This window comes from Filicampus tigris, chromosome 8, assembly GCF_054856515.1.
Source record: "Filicampus tigris isolate MCC_2025a chromosome 8, RoL_Ftig_1.0, whole genome shotgun sequence".
Lineage (NCBI taxonomy): Eukaryota > Metazoa > Chordata > Actinopteri > Syngnathiformes > Syngnathidae > Filicampus > Filicampus tigris.
The window spans coordinates 17,309,903-17,330,929 of NC_141224.1; the positions used below are offsets into that span (position 1 = coordinate 17,309,903).

The window sequence follows — 21,027 nt, forward strand, 5'->3', positions numbered from 1 at the left end:
TGTGATGCTGCATGCAGTGTTTTTGTTTTAATTAGGCTTAGGTGAACAAATGCTTGGCACCCTCAAAATCCGCTAAGCATCAATGGACATGTAAAAGTGTTGTGGCCTTTTTTTTTTTACCTCATGGTTTTCACATGATTCGTTTGTTTTTTGTTTTTTTTAAACAGATATAGGTGCCATTAAATTTGCTACTGACATTTTAAGTCCACATGAGATCATTCTTTTTGACTGGAATTACCCCATCACAATTTGGAAATATCTAGCAGACTCAATTGTCCTTTTTATATTGCTATTACCACCAAATTATGACAGGGATGTTGTGATCTAATGGTAAATTGACAAGTATGCACAATTTTGTCATTTTAAACTCTAACTTTCTTGACAACTAGATCTATTTTTTTGTCATTAAAAATAATTTTCTCAAGTAAACATCTTTTTAGCATTTGTAAAATGATTTATTCTACACTACAAAGTTCAGTTGATTTGGTCATATGCGTTGGCCTGAAGTTGGATGTTGTTGTGGAACTCCATTCAGTGCATGTATGTACATTTGTGAATAATATTTTCGATTTTTCCCATTATCTACTCATGGAACAATGCAGTTATACCGATACACTTCAGATATACAAAAAAAAATCTCAGTGTCATTGTGAATTGTTTGAAAAGTTTATGGCAAGGGAAACAAAGATGTTGGAAGCTATTGCATGGGGACCCATAATTTGGTGAAATGGTAACTTGTTGTTGAAGGGATGCTAATCTGCTTCCAGACAATTAGGCATTTTTATTTTCACTTTGTCATCAGCAACAAATCTAGGGTGTCTTGGAAAATAATATAATGTGCACAAGTACATGTAAGTAGGGGTCACCAACCTTTTTGAAAATGAGAGCTACTCTTCGATACTGATTAATGTGAAGGGCTACCAGTTTGATATACACTTCTGAAATAACACATTTGCTCAAATTATCTTCAATAGTGTTATTTCTATATACTATTAATAATTATTGGCTATTTAAGTGATTACACATGTCAATAATTTCTCCCAATAATCACGAAACAGATACAGTAACTCTCAACATGCCAGTGTTTACATTTTTAAATGATCACTTTTACAACATTTCTAAAAAAAAAAAAATCACCCATGAGCTTTTTTTAAAACAGGCCAGTGGGCTACTTGTGTGGTCCTTGGGGGCTACCAGGTGCCCGTGGACACCTCGTTGGTGACCCCCGTAGCCTCATAGGTTCAGCGACTAAGTGGAAGAAATTTTGGGCGGGAGAGGCTAAATATTGCCACAGTGACATTCATTTTTTTTTCTTTTTCTTCCTCTTTTCTCCCTGTAGAAACAGCACAGTACTCAACTCCAAGATTGTATCAGTCGCCATTAAACCCACTCCTGCTTCCCTTTCTGCTCCAGTTACAGTTGAATTCTCTCACTTGTTCAACGTGAGTGACAAATCAATGTTTCAGAGGAGAAAGTCAACAGAGCAGTCAATGTCTTTTGACATCAGCTTTACAATTGTTTCATCCAATAGGGCACCACAAACCAGACATGTATATCCTGGGATGAGAATGAGAGGTAAGATAAGTTTTATTTATTTGAACTAGCTAACTAGCTTTTATTGATCATTCGATTGTTCCCAATCCCTATTTTGGGCTCACGTTTACTCATGTACCAGTATTGAAAAAAAGGTGGAAGGGCCTCTCAAAAACACAAGAAAACTCATAACAGTTGATAAACACTGGGTAGACTGTTAGGTCGCACACCGTGGAGGCCCCCCTGTGGTAAAGACACAGCTAACTGGTGGTGACAGACTTGATGGTGGGCAACATGGAGTTTCCCATTGAGTCTTGCCACTCAGAGGTTGATGTGATGTTAGATTTCGAATGGACCGATGAACCTGGGCGCCAGCTCTCTGTACGCTGCAGCCAAAGGAGGGTCCCCTCATGATAATCAAACCCTCTGTCTAGGTCTATAGTCTGGAGCCAGAGCCTGGTGTCAATTGCCAAGTTGCTGGTTGTGGGCACCCGTGTGGGACAGGACAGAGCTGGTGAAGTGCTACACACTATGGGCACAGCGGAGATTAGCCTAAACAGAGGAGATGGAAACTTCCCACTACTGAGATGGGTACAAGGGGGTCTGGAAACCATTAACGACCCTGACTGAAGAAATACCTGTGGCAGAACAGATGAGGGAGTTGTGGCCGTATTCAATCCAAGGGAGGTGTGTCAACCAGGTAACATGAGCTTTGAGGCAGACACAGAATAGGCCCGCCTCCTCATCTTGGTAGGCCTGTTCCGTCTAGGCATTGGTCTGACAGTGGTATCCCGATGAGAGAGTAACATAAGCCACCACGGCCTTTCAAAAATGCCTTCCGTACTGTGAAAGAGAGCCGGGAGACCGCGGCATGGGGATGCCATGGACTCGAAGCCCATGGTATACTAGGAGGTCAGCAGTCTCTAACGCAGAATGGCGCTTGGGCAAGGCAATGAAGTAAGAATGACTGCATTGTCTATTGAAGGAGATCGTTCAGTAATAAAAACCAAGGCATTCGGAAAAGGATGCAGAAACATCAGCAGGAGCTCGGTGTGATGGCTGGTTGTGGATCCAGAGGGAGAGTGCAGAAATAAATTGTTTGGCATTTGGAAGAACAGTAGGCCACCAGAAGAGTTGTTAAAGGAAAAAGACTTCGACTCAGTCCCGGATTGTAGGCCCACTGTAAAACCATGGGCTCACTGTAAAACCTCTGATCTGAGGTTGGAGGTGATGTACAGTCAACTTTTTGGGTAGTTACTATTCTCAAATGCATCCGAAAGCCTCTTCTCCACCTCCCATTGGATAGAACCCACAACTTGGGCCACAGCAATGGTGGCGGTGAATGGATTCTGGGGAGGGTGTAGTCGAACCTGACAAGAAATAAAGCCCAATGTTCCTGATGGGAATTGAGTCTCTGGTCGAAGCGGAGATAGGAGAGGTACTTGTGGTCTTTCCAGACAATGAATGGTGAGTAGAACCCTCCACTCCTGTGACCCAAAATGACGGCCAGTAAGTCATAGTTTGGTTCAGATGGAGTGAGGTGACAAGAGAAGAAGGCACAGTTTCTTGTCAACAGGTGATCTTGTAGATATACATTCAACTTCGAATCAAAAGCGTTCACCTCAACAAGAAATCAGAGACTGGGATTAGAACAGGTGCAGAAAGAAGAATGATGAAGAGAAGAGGATGGAGTGGCATTGAGGCTTGTGCATGTAGCAATTGTGTTTGGATGGTAACAGGCATCATCCACACCTCTCTCCACGATAACAACGCTTGGAAGAAAGGCTCTCGAGAGCATCCATAATGTCCACATTGTTTTGATGTTTGAAGTTATTAACGATATGGTTGATAAACCATATGCTTTCCAGCCAATACTATGAAATAAGTATTCGAGGTTCTACTTTTGATGTGAAAGATGTAGCGCCAGATGTTCTTTTGATGGCACAGAGTACACTCTGGAGAAGTGCAGCACACATGGTGCTCGTTCGGGAGCTACACACGCATGGACAATGGTGGAAATAATTTATCCTTCTACCTTGTGCATGTGATAAACAGAGTGCTGCTTTTTGTCCGGTGTCTCAGCAGCTTAATTTACGAGCGCAGCTTCACTCGCATTATGAACATACCGACTCGCAAGCCGCCGCCTGTGTAGCCGGGGATCGCAAAGGGTTGAGACCCTAAGGAAGCACAGATCCTGCCTCGCGCAGGTCATCCCGTCTCTGGCTCGTTAAAAATACTCAGCACGACATTGTTTTTTTATGTCATCTGCGTGGTGCGTCTCATTTCCAACCGCAAATCACTCCTTGTACCAGAAATGTTCACTGCACACACTTTTCCTGTCCGCTTTTCCCTGTATACATGGGGGCTCGACAACACTTGCGTTGGTACACTTTTTGTAAAAATTGTGGAATAACATGTCAGTGTGCACCTTGTTTGATGTTTGATGTTTCTGGTCGATGTTTGATGTTTCTGGTCGACCAGTTGCAAATGTTTTCACTCCATTATTGCATTGTTTTTCATTGTGTCCTCCTTGTTGTCCAGTGTGTGTCTATTGTCCAGCAATGAGTTTCCACATGTTACGTCTCGTTGGACCCAACATGGACAAACCCGTGTGTTGAAAATGTTGCCATGAAAGTGAAATACATCAATATAGAGGTGTATTTTTCAGATCTATGTGTTTTTTCAAGCTAAACTAATTCATTCCAATCAAGCCACAAATGTAAAATTAATGAAGCAATAATAATGATATAATGAAGCAATAATTAAGAAGAAAACAATCCACCATATTGTATTACTTTTGCCTGTGACTAGCATATAAAACTTGCAGAAAATTTTGCCTAGGTGTTGTTGTGTGGATAGTCCAACCATATCATGATGGAAACTAAATTATCATTCCATTTTACTGTGTGGACTATGAACTTCGGAGAAAGTGGGGAAATGGGGTGAAGAGAGTGGAAGTGGACGGATTGGAATGGAAGCTAACCAAGACCGCAGTGCTTTGTAGTGAGCGTTTCTTAAGTGGTAAGAATCATTCTTGAATGTGATAAAATGTACTGTTTTCTTTCCTAGATATTTTAGGCTTTAAACAGCTTGCATCATTATCTGTATAAATGTAGTAAAAGAGTTTGTTTTCACCGACTTGACCACCATCTTGACTTGTGACGTATTTTTGACTTAAGCCCAATATATGCAGTGGACCTGAAATACTGTGTCCTCTGACTCAATAACCCAAGTCCTGACAAAGTAAGCGGTTGCCACCACAAAAGCGTTCTCTTGATTTGGGCCTTCCTGTGTGGAGTCCGTCTGTTCTTCCACTGCTAATGTGGCTTCTCTCGGCACATTCCAACGGTCCAAAAACATGAAAGTTTGGTTAAGTGAAGACTTTAAAAATGAATGTAAATGGTCTGTCTGTGTCCTGTATTTAATGTTTCGATAAGTCCAAGATACACCTCACATCTCACTCAGTCAGTTGAGAATGAATGCATGATTTGTTATTCTTTTAGTAAATTAAATGCATCAAGAATTTATTACAACGCTGCGAACTTGACATTATTTCATTTATTGACCAATATTACCTTATAATCAGGGGTGCACATACTACCGGTAAGTGATGTTCCTAAAAATATTCACGTGCACACCAAATTGTATTATGTCAGTATGCATTTGCGTACACCTTGGCCGCCAGTGTGCAATTAATCTTTCAAAGGGGTTGTGTGAGGAACTGAAACGGTTGAAAAGGCACAAATCAACACGCTAACTTCAATTGTGTTTAATATGAATTTGTCTTTTTATAAAGCAGCAAATTGTATTGTTGTAATAAGCTGCCACTTGTGTAGCAATGGTATATGTTGTTATAATTGGAAAATAAAATTAAAGTAAAAATAATTATAATCAGTCACATTAAAATGACATATATACACATAATAATATTGAATCACTATTTAATCAACATTCACACACACACAAAAATACATCTACACTGTCCAGATTTTTTTTTTCCCCCCATATTTTTAAAGTCTGCTGACAAATTACAAACCAACCATTACAAACCACTTTTTGCCATTCATAGGACTCTGAAAACATTACCAGGGTAAATTCATCTCTTCCATCTACTGTGCAGGAAATAAGCATTTTTCTAACATGAAGACCAAAATTGCTGTTGGCACTATTTATTGAAAAATAGTTGCTACAATAGTCGGACAAGTCATTAAATAAAGCAGCAGTATCTCTAAGTTGGTAACACTGAAGAGAAGTCGCTGCTCTTTTTCACTTGCATACTGCTGAGACGCGTGCGCATGAATTAAAAAATAAAAGCACTACATACTTTTTTTTTTTTTTTTTAACTTCATAAAGGCTGTGAGGGCCGGTCAGAAAATGTGGACGGGCCGTAAATGGCCCACAGACCCTATTTTGCCTGGAGGTGTTTTTAGTCTTTTAAGTTTGTCGATGTTTACATCGATCTGCGCGTGTCACACGGCCGTCAAAGGACTTTTCTGATTAATGTAGTGGTGCATGTAAACGGCAGGTTGGGATATATCACGTCACATGTAACCAGATGACCAGAGATCTTCAGTTTGAATGATTTCAATTGGAATGACAAAACAGTCTAACTATAGCTGGCTAAATACATCCATCCATCCATTATCAATACCGCTTATTGTCACAAGGGTTGCGGGGCGTGCTGGAGCCTATCCCAGCTGTCTTTGGGCAGTGGGCGGGGGGCACCCTGAATTGGTTGCCAGCCAATCGCAGGGCACACAGAGACAAACATCCACACTCACAATCACACCTAGGGGCAATTTAGAGTGATCAATTAACCTGCCATGCATGTTTTTGGAATGTGGGAGGAAACCGGAGTACCCGGAGAAAACCCACACAGGCACGGGGAGAACATGCAAACTCCACACAGGGAGGCCGGAGCCGGGATCGAACCCACGACCTCTGAACTGTGAGGCGGACGTGCTAACCAGTCGATCACCGTGCCGCTTAATACATCTATCGTTAAAATTATTTCACTGATTTCGAGGCAGCACTGCAAGGCTCCCGACTATTTTTTTTTCACTTGTAGCACAGTCTACCCTAAGCTAAAATTTTAGTGGCTCAAGTAAAAAATTTAGGGGCGCACACTGTTAATTGGAGCTGCGATGTAAATATTCACATTTCCACAAATGTTTATTGTATTGCTGATAAATACATTAACAGTTGGGCTCTATATTCGTAGACAGCGCAGCTGCGCTCAGGCGTAAAAATGGCCGTATCATGAATTTCGACGCACCTGATAATTTGGTGGCTGAAAGTACACTAAACTAAGCCTCCTGGAACCACATCCAAGTATGGGTGCAGGTAGTGTAAAGTGATTTTGGTGAATTTGATGGAGGTGCAGGCAGACAGATTCTGAGCTCTGTGGACTTTGGGGTGGATGTCAGTATATTTCATTCAAAAATATGACAATAGGGTGCAACCCCCCTGAATCATTGAGAAATCAATTAATTGAACACATTATTATTATTGTTGTTATCATGCGTATTATATATTGTTAAACTCATCCCAGAAGTTTTTTAAATGTGCCACGCCGCACCGGCTTGCACTGGTTTGTGACAATACCTAAACTTAGTTTAGCCGCAGATTTACACCTTGCTCCAGACGTGAACTTGGGATGAAAATAGAGCACATTGTGTTAACTGTGAAATTAGTGCCAGTATTAGCAGCAGATGTCATTTTCTCTGCCTGTTGCAGAATTGGATGGTCATTGAATTTGTCTCTCTAAAAATACCTCAGTCATGTCAATAAGTACAGCCACTCATCCTTTTTTCGTCACGACCCTTTCCTCACGAAATGAGTCGGACTCATTAGAGGATTCGTTTCCTCTGGCACATTAGGTTTATTGGGGAGAGTATGCAGAAGGCCTCTTTGCAGTTATTCATTGCCTACAAGAGTTAAGTGAAGGCAAGGCAGTTTTATTTAGATAGCACGTTTCATACACAAGGCACCTCAAAGCGCTTCACACAAGCAATGACACAACACCTACATGTACAAGCGTTTACAAACAGTTAACAGCATTCAAAAGTAAAGCAGAGACAACAAAAGTACCCTACAAAAATGACTAGAATGTACTTTGACATAATTTAAACACATTAACAGAAAACTTTGAAAGTAGAAGAAATAAAAGTGGGTTTCTTAAATATCTAAAAAAAAACAAAAAAAACTATGTACAATTGATTAAAGGCCATTATTCAAAGGTGTGAAAAAACAGCTAAGTTTTTGACCTGTATTTGAAAGCATTTACACTAGGGGCAGACTTCACTTCCATAGGCATCGTATTCCATTATTCCATTGATGGGCAAAATGCTACAATTTAGGGGTAATCTGGAGAACTGCATTGCCTCAGTTGAATTTGGATGGTAGTTAGATGTTGTTATCTTGAATAAAAACATACTCCTGCATATTCTTCTGAAATGTTAACATCTTGTCCATCTGGATTATGAACAAATTGGATGACATGAGATGATGAGATTTTGCAGAGACAAACATCTGGTAGGCCTAGTGTATTTCCAGAGCTGGACATTTTACCAAAAATTGAGCGTCCATTATTCGTCATCCGTTTGCAGCGTGGTACCCTTCTGTCGTCCGTCATTCACCTTTTTTTTTCCAAGCGGAAAAATAGTACTTGTCTATAGGCCGGTCCGCCTCTATTTTTAAACAGGCACATGCACCCCCACTCCACGCTGGACGATATTTAAACAGAAAGAGTGACTCACTGCAATTTGGAAGCCTGCCTGCTTGCTTTGACAGTCTGGTCCCTCACTCAAATCTGTCCCCCAAGCAACAACAAATCATTATTTTCCTTCCCGCGCTTGCCTCGAACATCGAAGCCTCGCTGCGAAAAATAGACTAATGACTGCAGACGGTTGGTAGACTAAATAAAGGGATTTCCGTCTATGCTTAATCCATCTATTTTAAAAACGGTTCCGTCGTTTGTCAAACGTCAGCAAAATGGATATCCGTCAGTGACGGATAAATATACCGGTCCGTCAGATAGACGGAATGCCCGGCGTGTATTTCCCATGTTAAATTTGCTGGAAGATCTGTAATACTGTATGTGTGAAACTAAGATGAAAATGAAATTCTATGTGATTTTACAGATTCTGATCCTGCATGGCAAAGCAAATTAACTTCAAGTCAAAATTATTTAACAAAACGTTTTTGCCCAATTTATTTGGAACAGAATTATGTCATGATCGTTTAGCATCTCACCAAAATGTAATGGGAACGTCTTTACAGACCAATCACCCACAATATTGGATTGATATGAAATATATTAAACTGTACACATTGAGTTGTACTAAATTATACAGTGCATGTAAACGTCATGTCCTTGGCAAGGGTAAATAGAAATCGATTGCTTGAAGTGAATATGCTGAAATGAAAATGAAACCCTTCACTTAATTAAAACAATATACAAACACAATAAAATATCATTCTTTAAATACAGGAATACGGTAGTTATTTTACACATTGCCTGAGTTTTCACATTTATGTTGTGTTTGTACTCCTTTTATGTTACATTTGGATAATTCCGTTGTAGTTATTTTTATAAACATTGTTTTTTTTTTTTATTAGAAAGAGCGCAATGTTTTTTGTAGTTTTTGTTTAGATTTTTTTTGCAAATAAATGTGTCCACGCAGAAACCTGCAGCGCGCCGCCCCAGAGCCTCCTCATCACCGCATTCACGTCTCTTGCTGCGCCTTAGATTGCAAATAACGGGGATAATGTGGATTTAGTAGCGGGTGTATAGCTGTGGGGTTCTGACTGCTTTCTTTTCAAAATGCCATCTCTACATTGACTGCATCGTCTTCTTTTGTGTGCGTGTCGATGTAGCTCCTCTCTGCTGGGATCCTGGTCTGCTAGGGGCTGCAAAACCGTGCTCGTCGATGCACTCAGAACCAAATGCCTGTGTGACAGACTGTCCACCTTCGCCATTTTAGCACGACTTCATCCCGAAATGGTAAGTGTCAACCTCCCTTGATTTCGTCAAAAGAACGAGTAGCGGACACTGTGTCTTTTAGTGTGGTGTAATGTCCACGCACCAGCCTTTTTTTTTTTTTTTTTTAACCCAGGGCGTCATTGTCATTACATTATCAACAGATCCTCCCCCTCTCCCCATCTTTGTCACTAACTCTCTGCCTCGCCAAGCCAAAGCAATGCTGCGAAAAAAGAAAGAATTAACAAGCTTGCTGGCCTAAGTAGCTATTATATATGTCACCAATGCAAGCATGTGGTTGTGTTTGGGCCAGGGGGAAGGGCAGCTTAGTGTAAGATTTGCAGTATTAGATGTTCACCGCTGGTTATATTGTGCAATATTTGAATCGTATTCGTCTGTGTGTTTATGTCCACATCCCATGTTCATGTGAGTCTATAATATATGCCATAGTTTCTATGGTTAAAAGCCCCCCTGGAGAATTATAGAAAATAAGTTAAGAGCTGAGGGATTTAATTTAAATGTAAGCGTATTGGACCTACAGCATGCAACAACACAATTCCTTCACAACGTGGCTGCAGCTGGGCACAGCCAAATAGAAATGTGTCATCACGGGATACAGCATCTCAGAAATCAGAATCTGACTCATATATACCACCATTCTCATTGTGGAAAGCACACACTTTCTCTGTGGAGAGTGTTCATTTATTGCTATTAGTTATTATTAGACTGTAAATTGCTTTAAAAGCATTTTGTTACTGGTTACCCTGGTAACATCATGATTTCCCATAAAGAAGTGCATAGAAGGCATGGTGCTGTTTAGACCTCGGCCTGTACAACCCAAATGGAAGGCTATGTTAGGCCAAATGAACAGAGCAGAAACTAGGGTTGGGCAATATGACTGAAAAGTGTATCACGATATAAGTATAGGTAATTATTAATTTCCTAACCTTTTTTTAAGTAGTCAAAATAAGGACCCGGAGAAAAAAAGCTGAATTCAGGTTACTGTGTTTTAACATATGTTTAACCTTTAATAAGAGGTCAATGCAAATCACATTTTTTTCCCTACTGACAGTGTTTGTATACCATGAGCTTGAACCATACAACTGCAGGTCGTATTTGCTGTAGATTCAAAAGTAAATAATATTATTGTGTTATACTGGAAATTACAAGGCAATGTGCATTTTTTGGGGAACCGATACTCCATCGTTTGCTGAAAAACTCACCTATACGCTGTTTTTCTTCTCTTTTCTGAAATGCCCTACGTTGTCACAATGGTGCCAAAGTCCTAATAGAAAGAAAGAAGAAATATTTTGTAATGAGATCATTTGAAACTTATTCTACATTACTTTAAAATTATTGGCATCCAGATGATTTGATTTCTAAAAGAAATTGTGTATGTACATACAGGGAGGGCTCTGTTGTAACTTCTTCTGCCTCCTAAGCTAAACTAAGATCTGCCTGACAGACAAAGCTTGTCTCCCTTTTCAGATGTCAGTTCATCATAGGTCCATTGGCGTTGTGATGCTGCAAAATCCCACCAAAGGCTTGTCTAATCAGACAGCAGGACTACTTTTCTATTAGAGCCAAAAACGCCCGGAAATGCCAAAAGATGGCGCTAAACTGCTATCTAATAGAAAAGCTGAAAAACCAAATTGCTTTGGAGATCATAGTTTGTAGATCTATAGTTTAGACCAGCGATTCTTAAGGTGTGGTTACACAGGACTCTCCCCGGTGGCACACAATATAATCATTGAATATTGTTGCAAGCCTGCATTTGCGTTGAGCAGATTGTTGGAGAGTCCTGTTGTCTGCGAGGTCATTAAGGTAACAAGTGTGATTTGTGATTGAACCATGGAGTCGAGGGGCGGGTCAAGAGGAAGCAGAGCCAGAGTCAGAGAGAAGTAGGGTCTCTGTGGAAAGTCAAATCTCCAAACCTTTATACCATCTTTTCTTAACCATTGTTCGGAATTGTTTGGTAAATATACTAACTCCGATAGCATGGATGTCTGAAGTAGCTGGCGTCTCCATCGGCTTTTGCGGTGTGCTCTTCCGTCATTTTCTAGTCCGTTGTGCCGACTTCTTAGACAATGCAACATTTGGCCGCGATGGCTGATGGTAGAGGCCTTAAAGTGGAAGTCAACCCAAACATATTTTTTTTTTTTACAGAATATGTCTATGCAGGCCCACTAGTTGAAATACAATTCTGATTAATATTGAGTTTGTGGAGTATAATTTATGCAGCAAAATGCACCCACTTATAGCCATCTCAGGGGCCGGCCATTTTGTCATTTCTATCGACTGAAGATGACATCGAAGTTGCTCAGGGCTCAGATCACGACCAATCACGGCTCACCTGTTTTCTGAAGCTGAGCCATGATTGGTCGTGTTCTGAGCCCTGGGCAACTTCGGTGTCATCTTAAGTCGACAGAAGTGAGAAAATGGCCACCCCCTGAACAGGGTGATTCCTCACATTCCACAAACGCAATACTAATCAGAATGCCACGTTTAGAGTAACGCGCATGCATAGAACAGATTTTGGAAAAAAATATGTTTGGGTTGCCTTCCGCTTTAAGATGATGAGAGCCAGTCAAGCAGGTGCTGATAGAGAGTGGCTATGAGATACTGTGAGAGCCCCATGATCGTGAAGACCCACTTGGAGCCAGTGAGAAAAAATTGATTTCAAATATGAAAAATGTGTTTGTTGTACCAGTCACGACTATTGGCGCTGCTCAGTCTGCACTGTGTGGTTTGTGACCAATTGCTGAGCAACGAGCACATGGAACTATGGCATTGTATCTCAAATGCCATCTCATTACAAAACACACAGCACAGAAAACCAGCATTTTCTTTCTTTTTTTTTGGGGGAGTGGAAACATCATGAATGAACTAAAGCAATCAAAGTCTACTATTGAGTCTTGTTGGCACTGAAGTTTTGGATAGAGTAAGGATTGTTACTTGTAGCTACGCATACAGCCTATTGAAATTGTATTGTATTTTTGTCATTATTTTGACTTTTATATGCAATACATTTTGATTGAATCATTATTTAAGTACTATGAAACACATAGTAGGTATTAGAAAAAGTTGGAGAAACACTGTTTCAGTACGTAATGTTAGTGTCTTATATATATTTTATTTGCGACTAGTCTATAAGCAAGAGAACTTGAAATTTAATACATATTGAATTCAAAGTTTAAAATGCAAATGTTTTGTGTATTTACAGTATGTAAATTCTTTTCTATTTATGTAACAACAACTGACTGAATAAAAGTGAACAATTGAAAGATAAATACATTTCTGATACATTTGCCAATGCAATGCATGGCATTTATTATGAATAATGTAATGAGTAATGGTACCGACTCCCAGTCCAGCAGGGTCTCATTCGCCATGTGTTAGGTGCATTATCATGCACACAGGCGACGGCTTTATTTTCTAGTGCCCACGTACCCATCACACTACGCAGGAGAGCAGGTTTTCAGCTGTGTGTCTTTCCTCCAAGGCGCATGACGCATCCAGCTGCGGAGATGTCCTTCGTCCACATACGTTATACACGTCATAGTCATGTAAGATTCGGTGGCTATGGACGTCCATCCGTCTGTAGTTAAGGCATTGGCCACATAGCTGACGCGCTCAAACGCTCGTAGTATCTCGTCTTTCATTTGGTTTTGGCTACTCTCGAGTTGGGGCGTTATTGTTTTGCGACTTGGCACCACGTACTCAGACTCGATATACAGCATTAATTTTTCGTCTGCCCTGAACAAAAGAAAGCGGCAGCATATCGTGTCATTTTACAAATTAGTTGGGTAATCTTTGCTGTGCGGTGAGCATCGCAGCGCCTGGCTGGAACAAACGCTCTCATGCTCGTCTGACTGGCCCCGCCACCATCGACCTGCACATTCACATCGAGATTTACTTTGGATGTGGTTTGGATGTGGATGGGGCAATTCTCTTCCTTGGTGCTCAGCTTGTTGACAGAGGCAGAGGCGTGAGGAACAAGATGCGTGATTCTTAATGCAATGTTTAACCGACTAGTAAAATACTAAACGTTTAATAAATCGTAGACGGACAAACGGTTAAACGACTAGTCGCGCACATCCCCAGTCTTGTACTCTGTACATGAATATTTATTATGAACAAGACTTCTTCCTCAATTTTTTTTATGAACACTTGGGCCTACTACGCTGCTGTATTTTTATATTGGTCATGATGGTGGCACTTGCAGAGCTAGCTTTTTTTCTGATGGTACTTGGTAGAAAAAATTTGGATTAAAATAGTATTATGATTTTTTTTTTTTTTTTTTTTTTTAGAATTTTTGAATGCAGTCATTCCTTGACTGTTGACTGCCTCCATCTTTGTAAACGAGCTGCTTTGGTCAAGGATGATGGGAAGGCAAACTCCTCTTCTTCCTCTCGCTGTTGATGCCTCCCCTGCAATCTATTTTTTTTAGATATCCACGGGCCCCATGCCCAATTATCTGCTGTGAATTTCTTTCTAGTTTCTAAATGGCCCAGCCAGTCTGTCTGTAACTAGCCTCCTACGGCCCCAGAATAATAAACACCTCACTCCTTTTTTCACTTGTACTTTCGATCTTCTTTTGTACCCCTCAGTCATTTTTTCCTTCTGATACCGCATTACATTTCCACTTCCCATCTTTACAGCATACATAACCTATTACTCTCTTGCTGTTATTTCTCATGCCTATTTTGCTCAACCGAAATTTGCTGCAGGCATTTAGATTAAAAAAAAAAAAAAAAAAAGGAAGAAAGAGAAAACAAAAATATGCACTGCATTTTAAGGGAAGAGCTTAGCACAACTGTAGAAGTCTGTGTGTGTTGAATACATGATATATTGAATTGGATCTTTTGCTAATTTGAAATATGGCTGGGTGAATATGGCCCAAAAGTTTGTTTCTTTTTTTTGTTTTTTTTAGGGATCAGTGGCAATGAGCATATTTTTGTTGTTGTATTTTCTCAAAGTTTAGAAGAATACTATTTTAAACCAACATGTAAGTGAAAAGAAAAAAATGGCAAAAGTTTGCCTCACTATTTAAAAAATACGCAGCAGCACATCAAATGTAATATATAGTTCAATAAAATGAAGAATGTTTAGTTATTGCAACAATAAGAGTGTGTTTGTGTATACTTGTACATTAAAAATTGGTGTTGAATTTACTCAGTTTTATTTTGTCAAGTGGTTGCACAAAATGAAATTATCTGGATCCAGATACATTACTTATTACTTACTTACTAATTAAAAATACCTGGATGATTTTATTTCGTGCAATCACTTGAAATAGATATGAGTAAATTCAACCAAAAACATTTTCATTGTAACACCACAGCAAAAGGAAAAAACAAAACAAAGATAATAGTCTATGCCAGTGGTAGGGAACTTTGGTTCCTCGAGAGCCATATCCTGCCTGTTTTGGATCCCTCCCTACTACAACACACCTGATTCAAATGATCAGGATCGTTTCTGACTTCTACCGGGCGTGCTGATGAGCTGATCATTGAATCAGGTGTGTTGTACTAGGGAGAGATCAGAAAGCAGGCAGGATATAGCTTTTGAGGAACCAGAGTTCCCTACCCCTGGTCTGTGCTTTGATTTATGTGGCATATGTCAATATCTTATCTGTAAAGACGTGGTCTTTGGACACAATAAATATTCCAACTACTGTTGAGTTCTTTAAACTATTTATTTTATTTTACTTTTTGGCAAAAAACAAACAAAAAACGTCCACAATCAAAGGAGTTATTATATACAGTATGGGTTTAAGGGAAAAAAACCAACATTCATCAAATTGTGTAGATCAAGGGTCGGCAACCCGCGGCTCCGGAGACCCATGCGGCTCTTTCATCCTTAAGTTGCGGCTTTCGTGGCTTGTGAAAATAAATTACGTGTCCGATTGAAGTCTATGTTTTTTGTCTCAAAAGCATGTATCATGTCTTCTGATTAAGTCAAAGTTTTTGGCCACTTTTATAACTGGTCCTTGATTCGGATACCTATCGGATTTTCTGCAATGGGACCGCAGTCTGAACCGCAAGGTCGCATATATCCGACATTGACGTACGTCATCCATAGCCCACAATGTGCTGCTCCGTGTGAGTGGAGGGAGAATGCCGGCAGCTGGGAGATCGAATCTGCAAAGTTGTTTTAAGTAACAGTATTGACTTTATATTTGACTTTTATCCCATTTGAAACATGAAGCATAAAGTGGACATTTATGGTGATAGTAGTAATTCAACCACGTTTCAGATCGGCTCATTTTTTATGTGACATAAAGGTGACGTCTCCATGAAATGAGATAGAAAAGCCTCCCCTCATCATTCCTCCTTCCTCCTACCGAATCGCTCTACTGTAGAAATGCTGTGACGCGCTGCACCGCATTTACTTCCATAAACACAGTGATGTCGTGCCTTCTCCTGCACATGCAGGTCACTTGAGGGAAGCATTATGTTCACACACGAAAGAGAACGACGTCACATTTATAATGTAATGTGAACGCTTTCACACAAAAAAAAAAAAAATTTTTTTTTTTAAGAAGACGGCAGCTTACAGTCTTGCGTAAAGATGAAAATGTCTTCCTACAGCCCTGATTTGCAGACGCTGTGCTCAGAAGTTCAGGAGTCCCATTAACCAGATAAAATAAATATTTAGGCAGTTATTTAGCAAATATTTATTTTCATTGTTCAGTGAAATAGTGCACTTTTTTCCATTATATTTTTGAATTCAGGCATTTTTTTGAAGTTCTGACAGAATAAGACTCCGTGGGCGTGTCTCGATCTTTCTTTCAGTAGTTCAATTGAAAACTGTCAGAGAAAACTCTGGTTCCCTAATGGCAGTGGTAGAAATTGAATAGCTGTTCAACTGGTAAATGGCTAGCTGTATTTTATTTATTTTCATTTTTTTAAAGAGTGTTTTAGAGCTGAACAAATATGAAAAAATAATCTAATTCCATTTTTTTCAAAAATTGTGATTTTATTTGGGATTTTTTTGTTTTGTTAAGGTGAAAATAATCAAGCATGTTAAAAAGCTTGAAGCTATTTTATTAGAAAAAAAGCGGCAAAAAAGTGCGGCAGCGTTCGTTTAGCATTCTGTGATTCCCCTTCGCTGTTAACAATAACCATATAAACCAAACCTGACCCTTTGCGATTACAAAACCGCACTTTGTCAAATCGCGATTATATTGCAAATGCAATTAATTGTTCTGCCCTAATCTATGTAACCCTGTGTCAAATTTTGTTGCAGCTTCAGGACCAAATCCCGTCATGAATAGCGTGGTTTTGTTTATATTCATTGGTGATTTTCATATAATCTCTAGTGACTTAAATAACTGGTTTTCATGCTGTGAAAGACCTCTATCGTGAAAGCAAGTAAAAACTCTTTCAACAGACATGTTTCCATTCCACTGAACTCATAATGTTTTTCTCCCCCATTTACTTTTAGAGAAGGAACTCACTGCAGTGCAGATTAATCAGAGGGATTTAATTAACTTGGCCCCAACACACACATCAAACTAGCAGACAAGACAGGCTATAAACTCAGCCAATTATCTCTTGCAAGAGCTAAGGGTTGATGTCCTGGAGTAGGCTGGACAGGGTATAGGGTTCCAAAATCAGACATGGAAGATGTCTACTTTGACCAAAGATGTCCAACAGTTGTAATATGAGAGCTGTATATAATGCCCATGATCCTATCATTGGCCTCTCTAACTTCCTCACACTCAGATTTGCACAAGACTAAGGGGATTATTTTGGACACACGCTGGGAGAAAGAAAATACCAGCAAAAGCAAATATTGAGACGTGGTGTATTTGACTGTTTGAGACTTAGAATTAGATTGTGAATGTTGACTGCTTCCAGTGTTTTATGAAACAACAGCTGTTGACAACCAATTTTCAATTTCATCTGACTTTCATACCTTTTATGTTCAATTTTACAATGTGGCTAAAACTTATTTAAAGGGAAGGTCAACCCAAACATATTTTTTTCAAGAATATGTTCGCAAAGCCCAGTATTTGAAACAAGGCATTCTGATAAATATTGCGTTTGTGGAATAAGAGTTAATCCACTCGTTTTAAGCCATCTCTGGGGGCGGGCATTTTGTCACTTCTGTCGACTGAAAATGACATCACAAGGCTCAGGCTCAGGTAATGACCAATCACGGCTGACCTGTTTTCTGATACTTGATTCTGAGATGGTTAAAAACGGGTGGATTTTGCTGTTTAACTAATATTCCACAAACGCAATATTAGTCAGCTAGTTTCAACTAGTTGGGCCTGCTGGGAACATGTTCTTGAAAAAAATATGTTTGGGTTGATTTCTTCTTTAAGAAAACACAAATATACAGACAAATATACAATTCTGACCTACGCAATACCCTCCAAAATATATGACAATTCTGTCATGTTGGCCAAGTTGAATTCTTCCTCAAATCAATGGTGACATGCATTGGTTTGGAGATATTTAAGAAAAAGGAAAGTCATTATTTAACCAAATCGTCCACATATCAGGCGGCTTAAGTGTGTTGAATGTGGTAATGTCTTATTTACAGTGCATACCATGACACCTTTTAAAGTTTACTAATCCAAAATACATTACTAATCAAGTGAAATATCATTTGATACTCCTATATTTTAAATCATTCCACATGTATTGTTATGTCAGGTTAAATACCTCTGACCACAGGTGCTTGAAGAAGTAGCTGAAGTCAGAGGTGAAATCAGAATATAGTATTTATGTTCTGTGTGCTGCAGTTTTGAAATTGGTTCCTTTACCATAATGACACAAAATGACACACAACACATTTTCTCTGTTATCTTTTTTTTTTTTTTTTTCAGAACATGGACAAGACACAACTCCCATCTGTGACACTGATTGTGGGGTGTGGAGTGTCTTCTCTAACATTGTTGCTACTCATCATCATCTATGTGTCGGTCTGGAGGTGAGAAAATACTTATCATATGTTCTTTTTCAAGGTATTTGATTGAAATTACAACGTATTAACAAAAAAACAAATTCAAATATCGCAGCTGTCATAAAACTGCCATAAAATGTATTGCTGAAAAGCAAATAAGTTAAGGTAAATAGATAATCAACGCAACACAAATTTCATTTTCTTTTTGAGCTGCTTAACTGTATATAAAACAAAGTTATTAAAGCAAATTTGCAAATAAAAGCAAGCTCACAGGTTTTAACATATACAAAACAGTGACCTGCCAGACACAACATATCCTTCCCCCCACTTATAATTGAAATCAGTCAGAGTCACAAATGTTTTATTTTCAATTTTTCCCCTTATTTTCCTGCAGATATATTCGGTCAGAACGATCCGTCATTCTTATCAACTTCTGCCTCTCAATCATTTCCTCCAATGCCCTTATTCTTATTGGACAGACCCAAACAAGAAATAAGGTAAGATTGTTTTGAAATGTAAATCAAGAGACATACTGCACAGTATTGTATGATCACAGTGATACATTTCCATATCCCTTTGTTTTCTGCTGTCCCAGGTCTTATGCACCATAATAGCTGCATTTCTTCACTTCTTTTTCCTGTCATCATTCTGTTGGGTCCTGACGGAGGCATGGCAGTCATACATGGCAGTGACTGGTCGCTTAAGGAATCGCATAATACGCAAGCGTTTTCTCTGTCTTGGCTGGGGTCAGTTTTCTCTTATCTCTTAGTCATCCATGTGTCCATTTGAATAGTTGTGCTAATCTGTTCCATTCTAATATTCCCTTTGGCCCTACTAGGTCTCCCTGCCCTTGTTGTTGCAATCTCAGTGGGCTTTACCAAGGCGAAAGGCTATGGAACACCAAGCTAGTAAGAATGTTTTTCTGTAGATGATATATTGTGTGCTGTGTAATTTTACCTCAAAGGTTTTTGGGGGGAATGTTGAGTGTAGTTTCATCAGTTTTTCTTAAAGTATATATTTTACAGAGCTGGGCGCTTGCCCCTTTTTTGCCGTTCCGACCGCGACCCTCCACCCTTGACCTGGGTACCCTTCCGGCCGCAACCCCCCCCGCCCTTATTCATAAACATGTTCACCCCCTGCCGTTCCGTCGGTCACGTGAATCAATGCGGCAGTTGTCGCTCGCGCCGATGCGGGAGTAGAAAGAAGCCTAAAAAGAAGCCTTTCACTGAGTAGGCTGAGATGAAATTTGGCCGCCTCGCGACCACGTCAAACGCATGAGGGCCGATTAGTGGGCCGGACTAAAATCCACTCCCGGCCATGCTTAGTCCAGCCATTTTTAAAAATTTGTCAGCCCCCACCCCCCGCCCCAAAAATGGGCATCCGGACTGCCCAGCTCTGATATTTTACTTCACATATTGTTTTCATCAAACCTATTCCTTTCACTCATTCCCTCTTTTTTTAACCCACTTTGTACTTCTTTGCGCTTCCTTATTCTGCACATGCATTGTTTATAGCGTGCACCAAATATGTATTTTTATGATTATTTTGTCCACCTTTTTGACATCATTCTGCTTCCACATTTCTCAACTGTTTCAAATTATTCCTTCAAAGGATTCACAACATTCAAGACATGTCAGAAATTACTTTTGACATTCCCAAAATTAAACATTTTCACACAATTCCACATTTCACAGTTCCACGAGACATTGTCAGGGCTGTTTAACATTCTTATAATTCACCCATTTTTCACAATAAACTTCCCAATTTAAGAGAAATTTTACATATTTACATCCTACGTCCACATTTCTTGAGCGATTCAAACCATTCGAACTTGAAAATGTTCATCTTATTTAGTGTATTGATGAGGTATCTAGCACTTTTTTTCAAAATTCTGACATTTAAAAAAAATTATAAAAAAATAAAAAAGATTAACATTTATTTTTAATATTTTAATGTTTACCCCCGTGTTCCACATTTCTTGAGCAATTCAAGCCACCTTGGGAACCAATAATCCCATTCTCAAAATTCCCAAGTTTTTACACAAAAAAATCCCAATATTTTAAATATTTACCTCATCCTCCCTCATTTCTCGAGCGATTAAAACTATTCCCATCTTCAAAATGTTCAGCTCATTCAGTCGCATTCATCAACTTCAATTTACATTTTCACAATAAAATGACCACAATTAGGAATATTTAACACACCATTTTCCCATCTCTTGACCGATTCAAATCATTCGAACTTCAAGTCTCACATTTTGTATATCAATAATTCAATTACAAGTAATACTACTGCATTTCAGTTCGGCGTCAGATCAAGTGTTCACATGCAATTTCTACATAGATTGCATTGCCTTCTCTAGTTGTGTATGATACTATGCGTGTCTGCCTGCTCCTGTCTTGTAGCTGCTGGTTGTCTCTGGAAGGAGGTCTTCTCTATGCTTTTGTTGGACCAGCTGCTGCTGTTGTCTTGGTATTCTTTCTTCTCTCTCTATGTTGTTAGCCTTTAACCACCTTTGCATCAAATTACGTCCAAATTCAAGCCTTTAACTATATTGTAACTCATCATGTACTTTAACTCTGCAATTTGTAGTT

The 21,027-nt window shown here is 39.4% G+C and overlaps 1 protein-coding gene across 6 annotated transcripts in view; it reads left to right on the forward strand.

The window, feature by feature from the left end:
• The window catches only part of adgrb1a (adhesion G protein-coupled receptor B1a), a 131,019-nt gene that overhangs the window by 76,755 nt on the left and 33,237 nt on the right, over window positions 1-21,027 (forward strand). For all 6 annotated transcript variants that reach the window (XM_086037444.1, XM_086037442.1, XM_086037447.1 and 3 more), the window contains 8 exons: window positions 1,340-1,442; window positions 1,532-1,575; window positions 9,412-9,538; window positions 18,357-18,460; window positions 18,828-18,930; window positions 19,029-19,179; window positions 19,272-19,341; window positions 20,839-20,905. In XM_086037444.1, the coding sequence (XP_085893570.1) occupies window positions 1,340-1,442; window positions 1,532-1,575; window positions 9,412-9,538; window positions 18,357-18,460; window positions 18,828-18,930; window positions 19,029-19,179; window positions 19,272-19,341; window positions 20,839-20,905 (769 nt within the window). The remainder of the gene's footprint in view (window positions 1-1,339; window positions 1,443-1,531; window positions 1,576-9,411; window positions 9,539-18,356; window positions 18,461-18,827; window positions 18,931-19,028; window positions 19,180-19,271; window positions 19,342-20,838; window positions 20,906-21,027) is intronic.